This window comes from Sorex fumeus, unplaced genomic scaffold (assembly GCF_029834395.1).
Source record: "Sorex fumeus unplaced genomic scaffold, SorFum_2.1 ptg000131l, whole genome shotgun sequence".
NCBI lineage: Eukaryota > Metazoa > Chordata > Mammalia > Eulipotyphla > Soricidae > Sorex > Sorex fumeus.
This window is the reverse complement of record NW_026606188.1, coordinates 15372045-15390872: the sequence shown is the minus strand read 5'-3', so window position 1 is coordinate 15390872 and position 18828 is coordinate 15372045. Positions and strand designations below refer to the sequence as shown.

Below are 18828 nucleotides of genomic sequence, written 5' to 3'. Positions count from 1 at the left end.
CCCATGAGACTGCAGTTGCCCCGTTACTGCCGGCTCATACCTGGCTTTCCATTAAGCTCTGAGGTGGCAGCCACCTTGCTGCTGGGCGTGAAAAAGGTGGAAGGGAGCAGCACCCTTTCCCTCCTGGGGAGGCATGGAACCATAGTTTAACACATGGTCCATTCACTTTTCTGCCACAAGCTGCTGGGCTCTGGATTAAATCCTTTTGCCTCTGGAGCCATGGCCGTGCCAGAGAGCCGCTCGTGAGGAGCAACTCATGACCTTTGTAGGGTGTGAAGGATGAGCCGGTACCACCCCCCTTCCCATAAGACTGCAGTTGCCCTGTCACTGCTGGCTCATACCTGACTTTCCAATAAGCTGGGATTCACTAGCACTGTTCCCTATCCCTATACACCTGCCAGACTGTTGGTAGACACGGTGGTGATTGTATTCAGTCTCATCATTATCATGATCAAGGTTGGTGAAGATTATTTTCTTTAGAAAAATGTCAGAGAGAAATTTTATCAAGGTCTTTATGCAAATATCTGCAAGTTTAACATGTCTGAGGATAACTAACAAGTTTCAGTCAGCTAGGAATTCACTGGTATGCAAGTCCATTTGATCCTGTTCCCACTTCACCAGAATTATAAGTGAGTGGGGGAAAACTGAAAATCATTACTTGTGATCAGGTAAAACCACATTTCCCATGAACTTCAGGTTGTTTCAGCAATTGGGTGTCTGAGTGTGTCTTTTATAATTTTGTGCTTCTTATGCAGATGATTTGCAGGTCACTCTAGGCCAGAAGTGGTCCAAAGTCAATCTTATACTTTCAGAAAGTAGGGACAATTTTATGATTAGGTATTTTGTGGTGGTGTAGTGATCTTGCTTGTGTTTTGAATGGGATCCTAGTAGTATTATCTGAGATTGATATTTTGCGAGGCTGGAGCGATAGCACAGTGGGTAGGGTGTTTGCCTTGCACGCAGCCAACATGGCCGACCCGAGTTTGATTTCTCTGCCTCTCTCTGAGAGCCCGGCAAGCTTCCTAGAGTATCTTGCCTGCACGGCAAAGCCTGGCAAGCTACCCATGACGTATTCGATATGCCAAACACAGTAACAAGTCTCCCAATGTTACTGGGCCTGCTCAAGCAAATCGATGAACAATGGGAGGACAGTGATAGGACAGTGACAGTGACAGTGACAGTTATATTTTGTAAGTTGTATCCCCAAAGGAAAAAATGACCTGGGTTGGGGGTATGGTGTCACTAGCAAGTCAATCTCTACTGTGAGGCGAGTGCATCAGCAGCCTGATGGTGCCTTCAGACTTCCAGATACCCTCAAATTGTTGCTGCACCTTTGGCCAGACCCCAAAAACTCAGGCAAAGTTTACCAAGAAAGTAAACGGCCAGAAGTTAGGTATGTGAGAAACACACCCACAAACCACCTCCAGCTCAGCTATATAATTGGAGGCATGGCCCCTCTGGCTCTTGATCAAGCTGCTTGATGACCATGATCCCAGAGAGTCAGAAACAAATCTCGAAACCCAGTGGCTTTTGGCAGAAATACATCCGGACCCCACAGTAGGTTACAGTCGCCGGGCCACCCCAGGAGGGAAAGGGTGTTGTCCCTCCGCCTGCTCCCCCTTGGCGGCTCGGTGGCCGTCATCCTCCAGAGGCCATTGGACAGTCAGGCTTGGGCCCGCAGTGATGAAACTTGTTGGGCCTCAAGGGATGGGGGTGGAGCCGGGCCTGTCCTCCCCACCCCAACGAGACCCCAAGTTATCGCCCATGAATGGCCTCTCTGGCTCCTGATGAATCTGTTCAACGGCCATGATCCCAGAGACTCAGGAGCAAATCTTGAAACCCAGTGGCTTTTGGCAGAAATCCCTCCAGATTTAAGTGTTAAAATTTAGGAATTTCAAAATCACATGGCCCTACTGCAGCCACGCTACATCATATGTTATTCATAACCAGCAATAGAACACAAATTTTCTACTGTTGACTTTTTAGCAGATCTGAGTGTTGGGGTAAAATCCCAAATAATAATGGTGGGTCTGGTGTCAAAATATTGAATGTGATCAAAGTAGGGAGAGAGTAATGTGGAAATCATCTGCCCCACAGGTTTGGGGAAGGTGTGGGATGGGGGTATACTGTGGTTTTTGGTGGTGGAGAATGGGCACTGGTGAAGGTACGGGTGTTTCATTGGATGACCGAGACTTAGACCCGAAAGCTTTGTAACTGCTCTCACTGTGATTCAATAAATAAAATTAAAAAAAATGGGGGAAAAAAGTAAGGTGAAGTTCATAAACAATCAATCAGCTAATCAGTGGCTGAATAAATAGCAATACTGTTACATAAAAAAAATGACCTGGGTTATGATCATGAGACCAGTTTGAGAGAATATTGATGCCAAACTGGTACTGCAAATCAGAAACTGCTTTTCCTTTCTCAATTATGATTGAAAACAGAATAACATAAAATTGGAATCAAGACTTGAATGTTTTTTACTGTCTAAATTTTAATCTTTACTGAAATTTGGTAATTTTCTCTGGTGATGTAAGTTTGTTAAGAAAAGATTTATAAGAAACTAACTAAATTGTAAAGTACCCATACAATATATAAAATCTAAATGAAGATTTGGTTAGTTTTAGTCAGGCTATTGGCAAGGTCTGTCCACTTACATGTTTATTCAGAATACCTTGCAGGCTGAGGGTTTCTACACATTATCTTACAGCTCTTTGAACTTCACTTATATGTGTTCCACTGATTTGTGGAGATGCTCTCCCACAAAGTGTGAAATTTAACTGATTGCACAAAATGTGTTAATTTAATGACATCAAAATACATTATATTGATATCTTCTTCACGTTATTTAAGAATGAAGCTTTCTATGAAATATTCTAACAGACCTAATACGGACTTGTTTTTATTTGTTTTTTTCTGAATGATTGTTCATTGGGGTCAATATTTTGTGCAGAGATTGTCTTGCTCTTGCCTTGATTTCAGCATCTAACTGAGTTCTTGACATAAATGAGATCAATACAAGTCTGTGGAAGTTAATAAAAGAGTTGACCAAAAGCATAGTTTTAAATTTATGCATGAACTTCTGGACTTCTATGCTGAGTACAGAAAAAACTAACTTTATTTTGTAGTGGTGATGTTATTTTATATCATGAATAAAAATTATAAAGTCATTTGAATTTATTTTGAATTGTTTGAGAACAAATTAGAGGATATGTGTGTTTGATTCTTTAATGTTGACAAAAATTCAATGAGGGTGCTGTTATCATTGTCTAAGAATAAAATCAGGACTCTTTATAGCAACTTTTTACAAGACCAGTTAAATCTATAAAACTGTTAGGAAGCATTCTAAGAAAACAGTACTTGTATTATGTGAACTCACAGACTTTTAAATAACTATGTAACACACATTGATCATGTCCAGTTATGCACATATTTTAATTAAGAAATGGAATCACATTTTCTTTTTTTTATTAGTTTAGTTTTACTTTGGGGCCTTCAGTATCTGTACTTAGGGCTTACTTCTAACTCTGCTTAGAGATCATTTCTAGAGGGGCTAAGAGATCATATGGGGTGCCAAGGATCAAACCCAGGTCAGCTGCATTCAAGGTTAGTATCTTACCTGTTGTTCTATCTTCCCAGCCGCAAAAGAATTACGTTTTCTTTTTACTACTATATTTAAACACCATGGTTTTTCAAAATTGTTCATGATGCTGTTGTTATGGGCTTTCGATGCTCCAACACCAACACCTGAGTGATCTTCCCTCTACCATTGTACCCATTTTCCAACCAGCCCCTCATCGGACAGAAAATAATTTGTTTTATATTGTTTGTTAGAACCAAATGGCTGAAAGAAACTTTGTGAAAATTGTTATATCCAACCACAGTTTAGGTTAATCTAACTATAGTTATATATATGCATATGTATGCATATATATAACATCTAAGGATTTATTTGTCTGATGTTAAATCCTTTGAGAATTAACCAAGCTGTTTATTGCTATTTGAGCCTTCTGTGTTACGGGTTATGCTAGTTTAATTTAGTTGGCTTCTATGTCACTTTTCCATCTAATTTGGTGTGATCCTGCTAGAATTTCAGTAATGTGGAATTTGGAGGTATTTAGAAGTTTCAATATCTGTAGAACTGGGTTGAGTCTGCAGAAATTTTTAGTGAATCTGTAGAGTTGGACTGTGGGTGTGACTGTAGCAGTGGAGTGTGCGTGCAGCTGAAGGGGCTTCAGCAGTGCGGGGATTCAATCCACCCCCTCCCAGGGCATCCAAGAGCTTTCAGTGAAGAATTTCATGAACTGGTGTGTCCATAAATTTTAGCTACTTGACTTGAATCTTCTTGAATGTTTAGTTTATGAGAGAAGAACAGGGTGATATGTGAATCAGCATGGTGCTGGCTGTCAGAATTATGTTGTCATGCATAATTTTTGTTTGGTTATTGTTTTCTTATTTAAAACTGTTGTCAAAGAGAGTTGTAGCCATGCACCCATAATTCTAAGCAGCTAATTATGGCCCTCTGTTCAGGAGTGACCCCTGGCTGTGTTTACTCATTGTTAATATTTGCCCTCTTCATTGTTCCTCTGCTGTAGTAACTAACTCGTGCGGTATTAAAATATAATTGTGTCTAATTATTAATCCTTTAAAGGACATCAAATTTTTGTCATATTATTGAGCTCAATGGTCCCATATGAAAATATATTAAGACATTGAGTTAAAAATACAAATATGTACTTAAAATATGCTTGAGTAAATTGTTCTACTCAGTGAAACAAGTGTAGGAACAGATGCATATTTGTTTGTACATTTTCAATTTATAGCCATAATTATACAAATTTAAGAACTGTTTCCAAGATTAGAATATTCCAAGAATATTGTTTCCAAGATGCATTTTTATATTTTAACTCTAGGAACAGCTCAACCTCAATCAAAGAGGATATGAAATTGACCAACTGTTTTGGCACTGTGTGGCTGCCTGGTATTGTGTGGAGAAGGATAGTCCGCAGTTGGAAAAGGTGCTGAAACATCTTATCCTTCACAAGACACAGCTTCAAAAGAATAGCTGGTAAGAGGAAGTATTTCAATCCACAGTAATTCATGGAGAAATCTTTGTATTTAAATGTTAAATAAACTATGTAAATAAAATGTTAATTACACCTTGGTTGACTATGAAAATAATTTATAATTCCAATTCCAAAGGTAAGAGCAATTTATAGATTTTGTATCCATTCATTTCACAAATAAATTGTACTTCTCCCTTTTTGTGGCTAGATGTGTGAATAAGTTTTGTATACATTTTTCTTATTAAATATAATTTGCTATTGATAAGCAGTCTATGCTCACATTTAAAACATTCAGTATTTTCCAAGTACTCTTTTTAAACAGCAGTGAAGAGCAATTTATTATCTTTGGATGAAATATACTAACATTGTATTTTTCATGCCTTGCTTGTAAAATATGACAATTATTTGCTTATTTCTGTCTGTACTCAAATGAATTTGAGAAGGAAAAAAATACCCTGAGTTACTAGAAGAGAGGGTATGGACACATTGAGGAGAATATTGTTTAAGGAACATTTTTTTTTGCTGCCTCAATGTTCTTTTTTATTATTATTATTATTATTAGTGAAACACCATGAGGTACAGTTGTAGATTTACAATTTTTTGTACTTGGGTTTCTATTATACAATGATCAAATACCCATCCCTCCACCTCCACCAGTGCCCATTTTCCACCACCATGGATAATACCCCTCCCACCCCCATCCCCCCCATCCCACCCTGCCTCTGTGGCAGGGCAATCCCTTGTGTTCTCTCTCTCCTTTTGGGTGTTGTGGTCTGCAAAAGAGGCATTGAGTGGCAAACATGTTCAGTCCATAGTCTACTTTCGACATGCATTTTCCCTCCTGGGAGGATTCTCCAAACACCCTTTATTTGGTGCTCCCTTCTCTATCTGAGCTGCCCTTTCCCCTAGAATGCCTGGCTGGCCTCTAATCTATGGAGTAATTTTAAAGTACGAATCTGTCTCCCTTTCTAGTGTTTGTGGTAATCTGAAGTTTTTAATTGCATTTCTAATGCTAATAATAATAATAATAATAACCTTTATTGTTAAATGAGTTATAGATCACTTATCAAATTTTACTTACGATTAGTTTTTGTTTTTTGAAAACAAACTCTTTGATCTCTAAGCATAGAACTAAGACTACTAAGGAAGGTGGTAAAAAAGGGTTATAAGATGGAGGGAATGTGATGGAGGGATGCTGATGGTGATGGAATGTAACATACATTCTGAGGAGGTGTGAAATTACACCCGTGGAACAGATATAGTTTCATAAATCAATATTACCTCAGCAAAAATAGCCCTTTAACCTGTTCCGTCCCCTTTTGTGTTGACTTTGTTGTGGGTTCCCATACTTACAGTGCTTGTTGGGGTCATACTCATTTAGTTATGCTCACACAAAACTGGCTAGTGCCTGGAAATCCTATCATGCTGGAATCTCAGACATCAAGTTATAATGTAATGTTCAAGAACACCTTATTTCTTTTATTTTCACAAAACTTTTGCCTTAATTTTATTTATTTAATTTTTTGAGTACAGATATTTGTGTTTTAGAGGTACAATGTTGCCACACCACACTCACCACTGAAGTGCAGGCAGTTCACTGGACTCTTTCTTTCTACTCATCCTGGCCACCAACGCACCCACAAAACTAATCACTAAGTAACAAGTTTTATTTTCATAGTTAAAGGTTTGTTCTCATTGGACATGGTCTGTTGATTGCTTTCTATATCAACTATTAGCGAGATAATCTAGTATTTTTTCTTTCTCTTTCTGATTTATTTTGCTTAGCCTAACATCTGGCCCCTGCCCCTGCCCCTGACCCCCTTCAGTTACATTTTATTGAAGAAAAAAGAAAGAATTTATTTTTTTCTTATAGCTGTGTATTGTGTTATGTACGTATGCTTACCATAAGTTCTTTACCTACTCAACTATCATTGGACAATTGGGTTGTTTCCAGATCCTAGTTATTATAAATAATACTGCAGTAAATTTAGGTGTGCATTTTAATAGCATGTCTTTTCATTGTCATTTATTCTTCGTGGGATTTATGAAATAACCTTAAGTCTATAGTAAAAATATATTTGGTATCCTGTAAGAGAGCATTTATAGTGGTGCAGTGTTCTCTGAGTGCTCATTCAAATTTATATTCTCTTTAGCCCCTGCTAATTTATGCTTTTCAGTAGTCTTACAAAGAGCCCCTCTACATTTTCCATTTATCATCCTAGAACTAAGAGAAATCAATAAATCTTGGTACTTTAAGGGAAATATCTATGTCCACAACACACACAGTAGAGTCGCTTAAAGCAATATTGCTCGAAGCGCACAAGAATCACTAGAATCCCGCAAAGCAGTAATGCTCAACGTGCAGTAGAGTCACAATAGAATCCCATGAAGCAGTAAGGCTCAATGTGCAGTGAAGCCAGGTGCTTCCTCACAGCCTTCTACTGCTGAAGGAGAAATTATGCTCCAGTATCCTGCCTACAGCACTTCTTCCTACCACCTACCTTATTCACGTATCCACGCTACATAAACAAAATATGGTTTTCTAACTTTAAACTAGATGTTGTGATTTCTGAATATATATGAGGGTAACAGGATGAATCTGCCAATATCCAATATGCCAAATACCAGTAACAATGATGGGTCTCATTCTCCTAAAGAGCCTTGAATATAATCTCAGGGCTAGAATGAAAGAGACGTTACTGGGGCCTGCTCGATATAATTGATGAACAACAGGATGAACCAGGGAGATAATACTCTTGACAAGATATCAGTATTAGTGATGGAGATTTGTGATAGAGACTGTTATTAGCATATAAAAGAGCCTGAGTTTGATCCCTGATCAAACTGAGTATAGTCCAAGTTGCCCAGGGCTATAGGGAGAACCTAAGAACATTATAAAGTGCAAACATTCCTGGCCTTTTTAATAAGGATACTTATATAGATAGACATATAAGAGACATCCACGATATTGGCAACTATTGCCCAATCTGCCTATTGTCTGTCATCTACAAACTATTCACTCGAGTCATCCTGAATAGGATTAGCAGAACACTAGATGAAGGACAACCATGTGAACAAGCTGGATTCCGAAAAGGATTCAGTACCATCGACCATATCCACACAGTAACCAAGCTCATTGAGGTATCTCGGGAGTTCAAGATACCACTCTGTCTAACGTTCATTGATTTAAAGAAGGCCTTTGATTCTGTTGAGACGGAAGCGGTCATAGAAGCCCTAGCCAATCAGGGCGTACAAACTCAATACATCAGGATCCTTCGTGAGCTCTATTGCGGATTCACTACCAAGATCTCACCATTCTACAAAGAAGTAATCAACCATATCAAGAGAGGGGTTCGGCAGGGTGATACCATTTCACCAAAACTCTTCAGTGCCACCCTCGAGAACATCATGCGACGGCTGGAATGGGAAAACATGGGAGTGAAGATAGATGGTCGGCAACTACACCACCTCCGCTTTGCTGATGACATCGTTCTAATAACACCAAACATCAACCAAGCGGCACAAATGCTGAACGACTTTGACCGTGAATGTGGAAAGGTCGGACTAGAGCTGAATCTTGCGAAGACAATGTTTATGAGAAACAGCCTTGTTCCTGACGCTCCATTCGCTCTCAACGGAACCACCATCTCCGAATGCAACAGTTATATATACCTAGGTCGAGAAATCAACATGATGAATGACCTGGCACCTGAGTTGCGCAGGAGGAAGAGAGTGGCTTGGAATGCCTTCAAGAGCATTGAAGAAATAACTAAAAGGACAAAGAACCTCCAGCTACGAGCACATCTCTTTGATTCCACTATTCTTCCTGCATTAACATATGCCTCAGAGACCTGGACCCTACGAAAACAGGATGAGAACACTATTCGGGTCTCTCAAAGAGGAATCGAAAGAACTATGCTTGGAATATCACGATTCACTCAAATGAGAGATAGAATCCGGAGTTCTGATCTTCGTCAACGCTCAAGAATCAGGGACGCTGTCTCATTTGCCAAGACATCAAAAATCAGATGGGCTGGACATGTAATGAGGTTTACAGACAACCGCTGGACTAGAGCCATTACTGATTGGATTCCACGAGACATCAAAAGATCACGTGGACGCCCACCTATAAGATGGTCAGACTTCTTCGTCAAGACCCTAAATGATCGGTTTGAGGCTCTACATGTTCCTAAAACGAACAGATACCATTGGGCTACGCTAGCACGCAACCGGGATGAATGGAGACGTTACTGGCACCCGCTCGAATAAATTGATGAATAACGGGGATTAAGTGATTAAGTGATTAAGTGATATAGATAGATATGCTGAAAGTTTATTGTGGAGCTTAAATTGTTATTTAAGCTTACTTATATTAATGTAGAAAGAATACATTGGAGTCAGTATAGCTAAAGTCTAGTTTTGGATCTAGTACTGTCTGGCTAGAAGACTTATTCACATTATTTTCCTGTTTATCATGAACTGTGGGGAAGGAGGTATGGGGTTTAGTGTTTTTGTTTTATGGTTCTAGGGAAAAATATCAGGGTCTCACACAAATGACATGTGCACTACCAATGAAATATATTTCTTGTCTCTTATATTGATTTTAAATCTTAAAGGAAATTTGCAGCCTTGCAGGCCAGAAAGATAGTACGGGGTTTAGGCACTTCCCTTACACAGAGCCAAGCTAGCCTGGTCTCCATCACCATCTGTGGTTCCCTAAGAAATGTTAGGAGTAGCCCCTGAGAACAGAGCAAGGAACAGCTTATCATCATTATTGGGAATAACCCGAACATCCTCCAGCCCCTACCATCCAGAGTTTGTAATCAGTAGTATTGATTAAACATAATCATTTTTGATGAAGCATTTTTCTATCTTAGATGACTGATAGAAGAAATTTTTTACAGATAGTAACACTTACATAACACAGCGGGTAGGGCGTCTGCCTTGACTAAGGAGGGCTGGAGCAATAGCACAGCGGTAGGGCGTTCGCCTTACAAGCGGCCAACATGTAGAATGGTGAGATCCTGGTAGTGAATCTGTAATACAGCTCATGGAGGATCTCGATGTATTGAGTTAGAATGTCCCGTTTGGCTAGGGCTTCAGTGACTGCTTCAGTCTCAATAGACTCAAAGGCCTTCTTTAGTTCAATGAACATTAGACGGAGCGGCATCTTGAACTCCTGAGAAACCTCAATGAGCTTGGTTATCATGTGGATGTGGTTGATGGTGCTGAATCCTTTGCGGAACCCGGCTTGCTCGCATGGTTGTCCTTCATCTAGTGTTCTTCCAATCCTATTCAGGATGACTTGAGTGAATAGCTTGTAGATGACAGACAACAGGCAGATCTGGAGATTGTGCCAATGTTGTTGATGTCTCCGCTCTTGTACAGTAGAACGGTCCTGCTGGTTTTCCATTGGGACAGAACTTTGTATTCGGACAGATAGCTTGTGAAGAACTGAGCCAGTGTATTGATGATTGCTGACGGCAGGTTCTTCAGTTGTTCTGGTCTGACCTTGACTGGGCTGGGTGCTGTTCTTATTTTTACCGATGAAATGGTGTGTCGTATTTCAGAATGGAGAACATTGGGATACCCATCCTGCGAAATTTGGTATGTGGTCAGCTGAATGTGGCTATCAAAGGGACCTGAGTAGAAGTCATGGATAATCTCCATTTCCCTTCTGGAAAATGTGATAGATACATCAGGACATTAGAGAGCAGTCCTCTTGGTCTTGTAGTTGTGGGCATTGTGAATGCTTTTTCCAGCTTCTGCCACATCTGTCAGCACTGCTGCTCTTCTCTCTTTGAGGTCTTCCTTTATTGCTTCTCTGCACTGCTTTGTGAGCTCGGACATTTGCTTGCGGTTTCCTGAGGCTTGCACCAAGCCACATTCATGAATCAGCTCAAGAGTTTTTGAAGACAGGCGTCTTTTTGTGGCTATCTCTCTCTCAGCATTCTTCGCGACAATCATGAACCACTGGTGCTGAACCAGTCGATCATATTCTTCATCAATGTTGTCAATGACAGCATCTTTCCATTTTGCCGCAATAATGTCAAAGAGCTTCCAGTTGGTGGTGGCTCTGGGAGTTCTCTTCTTAAACTTTTCAGCCCTTCCTCCCCTGCTCCGTGAAGTAATATTTTGCACAGAGACCCAGGAACAGAGATCCTCTGCCTGCTCCCACCAATGTCCAGCGACCCAGGGATTATATACATAAAACTCACCCCACCAGTACCAGATAAATACCTCATTGACATACTTCCACTACTTCCACTACCTCCACTACCAAGCCACCAACACATTCTAGGATGCTTTCCGGATGCTCGGGCCAAGACTCGTGCATGAGTGAAACTCCACAGTAGCAGGTAAGCTGAACTTTGTGACCTTGGACTCCAGGCTCAATGGGACCTGGGAACAGAGGTCCTCTTCCTGTTGAACCATGGGAACACCTGAAAGGGTGATTAGAGGCCGCCCTAAAAGCCTCTATCCCTCTCAGAGAGCCTGGCAAGTTACCAAGAATATCCCACCCTCATGGCAGAGCCTAACAAGCTATCTATTGCATATTCAATATGCCAAAACCAGTAAATACAATGGGTCTTATTACCGTGACCCTGAAAGAACCACCAATAGGGCAGGGTTAAGAAGGATGAGAAAGGAGAGGCTGATAAAATCTCAAGGCCAAAATGAAAAAAGACAAAAATGACTGTCGGAGACGGGCACGGAGGCCCAGCTCTGGGCAACAAAGCTGAACGGCTCCAATTCCAACCAGGTACAGCCCGCCCCCAAGGGCCTGGGACCCTCTCTAGGCATGCGCAGCTAGATCCATCTCCTAGAAAGCCGGTTCTCTCCCCTGATCTGCGCGGGATGGGCACGGAGGCCCAGCTCTGGGCAACAAAGCCGAACGGCTCCAATTCCAACCAGGTACAGCCCACCCCCAAGGGCCTGGGACCCTCTCTGGGCATGCGCAGCTAGATCCATCTCCTAGAAAGCCGGTTCTCTCCCCTGATCTGCGTGGGACGGGCACGGAGGCCCAGCTCTGGGCAACAAAGCAGAACGGCTCCTCATTCCAACCAGGAGACGTTCCCAACTCCTCGCCCAGTGCCAGGGACTCTTTCCGGAGCCGCGGCCGCTAACGCGGCCACAAAATATTTTCCCACTACATATGCCATAGGAATCATAAGATTCCTTCTTAGACAGAAACTTCTCTAGTTTAGCTCAGCCACTAGAAACACAGTAGCCAATAACTCATAAGCCTATCTTAACTCACACTGCATATCAAGCAAAATAGTAACAGTGAACGTGAAGGACTAAACCACACTTGTCACAATGGTAAAGCAACGCAAAAGCCCACCAAACTTTCTTATTGAAGAGTCTAGCCCAGATGACACCAACAGTACTGTAGTGTTAGACAACCTCTCTAACAAGGAATTCAGAAGGGAGCTACTTAGGATTCTTAGGGAACTAAAAGAAACAATGGAAAGCAACGCCAATAGAAGACCAGAGGATTTGAAGGCAGAAATGAGGAAAATGCAATCGGAAATGTTAGACCTGAAAAATCTCGTAGGCGAATTGAAAAACTCAGTGGAAGGCCTCAGCAGCAGAGTAAGGGTGGCTGAGAACAGAATCAGTGAGCTCGAAGTTGAAGTTCAGAGACTCTCCAGAAAAGAGCAGAAAATGGAAAAGAGACTCACAATTCGGGAACAGATGGCAAGAGAAGATCGTGATGAAGCCAAGAGGAGTAACATAAGAATTATTGGAGTCCCAGAGGGACAGGAAGAAAACCTTGATGAAGAAGAAACTGTCAAAGACATCATTGCTACAACGTTTCCAGAGCTGAAGAAAACTTGTGACCACATTCAGGAGGCCCGAAGGGTACCAGCTAGAAGAAATCCGAATAAAAATACCCCAAGACACATTCTGATCAAAATGACCAAAACCTTAGACAGAGACAAAATTCTGAAAGCAGTAAGATCAAAGAAAGAAATCTCTTACAAAGGAGCATCCTTAAAATTCACAGCTGATTTTTCTGGTGAAACTCTCATGGCCCGAAAACAGTGGTGGGACATAGTGAAAAAACTCAATGAAATAAATGCCTCCCCAAAAATACTTTACCCAGCGAGACTCTCATTCATAACAGAAGCAACAACACACAGTTTCACAGACAAACAACAGCTCAGGAATTTCATAGACTCAAAACCATGGTTAGAAGAACAACTAAATGGGCTACTTTAAGGCAAGAAAGGCCCCTCAAATACACCAAATTTAAACAGAACAATGGGACAAAATCCCATAACAATAATTTCTCTCAATGTCAATGGGCTAAACGCACCAATTAAAAGACATAGAGTGGCAGGATGGATTAGAAAATTGAACCCAACATTCTGCTGCCTGCAAGAAACACATCTCAATAGTCAAAGCAAACACAGACTCAGAGTCAAAGGCTGGAAAACAATCCTACAGGCAAACAGCTCCCAGAAAAAAGCTGGGGTAGCCATCCTAATATCAGACCACATTGATTTCAGAGTGAAGAAGGTCATAAGAGACAGTGAAGGCCATTTCTTATTGATCAAAGGATCTTTACAACAGGAAGAACTTACAATAATAAATGTATATGCACCTAATGAGAGACCAGCAAAGTACTTAAAACAACTACTCATAGATTTTGAAAAAGACATCAATAGCAACACAATACTAGTGGGAGACTTCAACACCGCTTTGTCACCTCTTGATAGATCAACTAGACTGAAGCATAGCGAGGACATTCTTCATCTGAGGGAAACAATGGAAGAAAGGGACTTAGTAGATATATAAAGGACACTTCATCCACAAAAAGCTGAATACACATTCTTCTAAAGTGTACATGGAACATTCTCCAAGATAGACCACATGCTGAGCCACAAAACATGCCTCCATAAAATTAAGAAGATAAAGATTGTATCAGCAATCTTCTCAGACCATAATGCGCTTAAATTAGAAGTAAATCACACACAAAAACAGAAAACTAAATCAAACACCTGGAAATTAAACAGTGCGCTATTGAACAACGAGTGGATTAGACAGGAAATCAAAGAGGAAATCAAAAGATTCCTAGAAACAAATGAAAATGAAAACACCAATTACCAAAACTTATGGGACACAGCAAAAGCTGTGTTAAAAGGAAAGTTTATAGCTCTACAAGCATTCCTCAGGAAGGAGGAGCGAGCACACATAAGTAACCTAAACTCACAGCTTAAGAGCTTGGAGAAGGACCAAAAAAAGGAGCACAACCCGAACAAGAGAAAGGAAATAATAAAACTCAGAGCAGAGATTAACGAGACAGAAACCCAAAAAACAATCCAAAAGATCAATGAAACCAAGAGCTGTTTCTTTGAGAAAATTAACAAGATCGATAAGCCTCTAGCAAAACTCACAAAGAAAGGGAGAGAGAAAACCCTAATAAACCGAATCATAAATGAAAAGGGGGTCATTACAACAGAAACTACAGAAATTCAAAGGATCCTCATGGAGTACTTTGAGAAGCTTTATGCCACGGAACATGAAAACCTTGAGGAAATGGATAAATTCCTAGACTCCTACAGACTCCGAAGGCTGAAGCAAGAAGACCTGGAATACCTGAACAGGCCTATCACCAATGAGGAAATTGAAATGTTAATAAAAATTCTCCCCAAGCACAAAAGTCCTGGCCCGGATGGATTCACTAGTGAATTCTCCCAAATCTTTAAAGAGGACTTACTCCCAATGCTCTTTAAGCTTTTCCACGAATTTAAAATATCAAAAACACTTCTTAACAGTTTCTACGAAGCAAATATCACACTGATACCAAAAGCAGACAGAGATACCACAAGGAAAGAGAATTACAGACCAATATCCCTGATGAACACAGAAGCAAAGATCCTCAACAAACTACTAGCAAATAGAATCCAACTACTCATCAAAAAGATTATACACCATGACCAAGTAGGATTCATCGCAGGGATGCAAGGATGGTTTAACATTCGGAAATCAATCAACATAATCCATCATATCAACAAAAGAAAAGATAAAAAGCATATGATTATATCAATAGATGCAGAGAAAGCATTTGACAAGATCCAGCACCCCTCTATGATGAAAACCCTAGCCAAAATGTGTATAGAGGGGACCTTCCTCAACATAATTAAAGCCATCTACCACAAGCCTACAAGAAGCGTCAACCTCAATGGGGAAAAACTGAGTGCCTTCCCTCTAAGATCAGGGACGAGACAAGGATGCCCACTATCTCCACTGCTGTTCAATATAGTACTGGAAGTACTTGCAATAGCGATTAGGCAGGAAAAAGATATTAAGGGCATCCAGGTAGGAAAAGAAGAAATCAAGCTCTCACTATTCACAGATGATATGATACTCTACATAGAGAACCCAATAACCTCCACCAAAAAACTCCTAGAAACAATAGACTCATATAGTAAAGTTGCAGGCTATAAAATCAATACCCAAAAGTACACGGCTTTCCTATACGCAAACAGTGAGAGAGAAGAAAACAACATGAAAAAAACAATCCCGTTCACAATTGTGCCCCAGAAAATCAAGTACCTAGGAATAAGCTTAACTAAGGAAGTAAAGGACCTGTACAAAGAAAACTACAAAACGCTACTTCAGGAAATAAAATAGGACATGAGGAAATGGAAAGCTATCCCCTGCTCATGGGTTGGGAGACTTAACGTTGTCAAAATGGCAATACTACCGAAAGTATTGTATAAATTCAATGCAATCCCTGTAAGGATACCCATGATACCATGACATTCTTCAAAGAAATGGAGCAAACACTCCTGAAATTTATATGGAACAATAAACCCCCACGAATAGCTAAAGCAATTCTTGGGAAAAAGAAAATGGGAGGAATAAACCTCCCGAACTTCAAACTGTACTACAAAGCAGTAATAATTAAAGCAGCATGGTACTGGAACAAAGGCAGAACTGCAGACCAATGGAACAGGGTTGAATACACTGACATCTCCCCTCAATTATATGATCATCTAATCTTTGATAAAGGTGCAAGTAATGTGAAGTGGAGTAAGGAAATCCTCTTTAACAAATTGTGCTGGCATCACTGGATGGCTACATGCAAAAAAATGGGCTCAGAACTCTGCCTAACACCATGTACAAAAGTAAGATCAAAATGGATTAAGGACCTCAACATCAGACCAGAAACCATAAGGTACATTGAAGACAAAGTTGGCAAAACCCTCCATGACATTGAAGCTAATGGTATCTTCAAAGATGCCACGCCACTGGCCGAGCAAGTGAAAACAGAGATAGATAAACGGGACTATCTTAAACTAAGAAGCTTCTGCACCTCCAAAGAAATAGTGACCAAAATACAAAGACAGTCTACAGAATGGGAAAGGATATTCGCCGAATACACATCTGACAAGGGGTTGATATCCAGGATATACAAAATACTGGTTAAAATCCACAAGAAGAAAACATCCAACCCCATCCAAAAATGGGGCAATGAAATGAACAGACACTTTCTCAAAAAAGAAATATGAATGGCAAAAAAGCACATGAGAAAATGCTCTACATCATTAATCATCAGGGAGATGCAGATCAAAACCACAATGAGATACCATCTCACACCTCAGAGACTGGCCCACATTCAAAAGAACAAAAGCAACCGATGCTGGCGTGGATGTGGTGAGAAAGGGACACTCCTTCACTGTTGGTGGGAATGTCGACTGGTTCAGCCCTTCTGGAAAATAGTATGGACAATTCTCAAAAAATTAGAAATTGAGCTCCCATTTGACCCAGCAATACCACTCCTGGGAATATAACCCAGAGAGGCAAAAATGTATAGTCGAAGTGACATCTGCACTTGTTTGTTCATTGCAGCACTCTTTACAATAGCCAGAAACTGGAAGAAACCTGAATGCCCAAGAACAGATGACTGGTTAAAGAAACTTTGGTACATCTACACAATGGAGTACTATGTAGCTGTTAGAAAAGATGAAGTCATGAAATTTACATACAAGTGGTACAACATGGAAAGTATCATGCTAAGCGAAATGAGTCAGAAAGAGAGGGATAGACATAGAAAGATTGCATTCATCTGGGGGATATAAAGTAACACAATATGAGATTAATACCCAAGAATAGTTGAGACAACACCTTCTAAAGATCATTGTCGGTGATTTTAAAGCCAAAATAGGACCAAGAAGATCAGCCGAAGAATTCCACATCGGGACCCATGGCCTAGAATGGAAGGAACAGGGTGAGAGACTATCTGAGTTCATTATGTCAATCAGGACCATCCATTGCAACTCACAATTCCATAAGGCCGAATCTAAACGTTGGACATGGGAGTCTCCCGGTGGACGGTTCCACAACGGAGTTGACCATATCATATTCAATCGATGGTTTTTCCTGAGCAATGTAGCTGTTGTCTCAAAATTCCAAGTGGGATCGGACCACCGTCTCTTTCATATATATATATATATATATATATATACATACATATATATATTTTAAAATATAAGTTAAATTTTTATATTTAATTTACAAACTATACTTTTTATAAAATCAAAACAAGCTGCATTTAAAAAGTGTTAGGAAGACCATTATATAAAACTTTTCTATTTTGATATGAAATTTTTTTTCCTAAAATTCAGTTCATTAAATATATTACAAAATTATTTTAAAAATCTACTGTGACATTTTGGAAATATTCCTTGAGATACAGTCTTTAGTTAATTGCTACACAGATCTACAAACAAACTTGTAGTACTTATCACTCTTATAGTGTTAGTAAAATATTTAAGTCTTCATATGGAACAATCTCCACTCCCAAATAGTTAAAGCAATCCTTAGAAAAAGATGAGAGGCTTCACTTTGCCAAACTTTAAACTGTACTACAAAGCAGTAGTAAATAAAAGAGCATTGGAATAAAGACAGAAACTCAATCAATGGAATTGAGTTGAATATTCTGAGACAGATCCTCAGGTATTTGATCAGTTAATCTTCAATAAATGATCAAGTAATATGAAAAAGTGCAAGGAAATAGTATTGAATAATATATTTGTCATTTGACATTGACAATTGTCATTGTTTTCAACAAGCGGTGCTCAGAAAACTGGGAAGCTACATGCACAAATAACAACAAATAAAAAAAACAACCCAGACCTCATTTTAATGCCATGCACAAAAGTCATATCAAAATATATTAAAGACCTTGATATCAGATGAGGTCTCTTTTTGAACTTTGCAGCCCTTTCTCCCCGCTCTGTGAAGTAGAATTTTGCACGAAGGAGACGGTGGTCCGATCCCGTTCGAAATTTTGGGACAACAGCGACATCAGTCAGGCAAAACCGTCGATTGAATATGATGTGGTCTATTTCGTTGTGGAATCGTCCACCGGGAGACTCCCATGTCCATCGTTTAGATTCTGCCTTCTGGAACTGTGAGTTACCATGAATGGTCTTGGTCGACATGATGAACTCAGACAGTCTCTCACCCTGTTCGTTCCATTCTAGGCCATGGGTCCTGATGTGAAGTTCTTCAGCTCATCTTCTCGGTCCTATCTTGGCATTAAAATAACCCACAATGATCTTGTAGAAGGTGTGGTCTTCTTTATAGAACTTCTCTAGCTCCATGTAGAACTTCTCGATTTCTCTTTCATCATAATGAGATGTTGGTGCATAGACAACGAAGATAGAAACTGCAGGCAGTGAGCCACATCTATTCAAATGTAAACGTCCGATTCGGGTTGTTAGGCTTTCGAATGAATCAATGC

General features: G+C 40.1%; 1 protein-coding gene across 1 annotated transcript in view; it reads left to right on the top strand.

Annotated features, from left to right (window-relative positions):
* Nucleotides 1–18828, top strand: part of TMEM232 (transmembrane protein 232) — a 251608-nt gene that overhangs the window by 31249 nt on the left and 201531 nt on the right. Inside the window, exon 7 of the mRNA XM_056138992.1 lies at nucleotides 4914–5068. Within this exon, the coding sequence (XP_055994967.1) occupies nucleotides 4914–5068 (155 nt within the window). The remainder of the gene's footprint in view (nucleotides 1–4913; nucleotides 5069–18828) is intronic.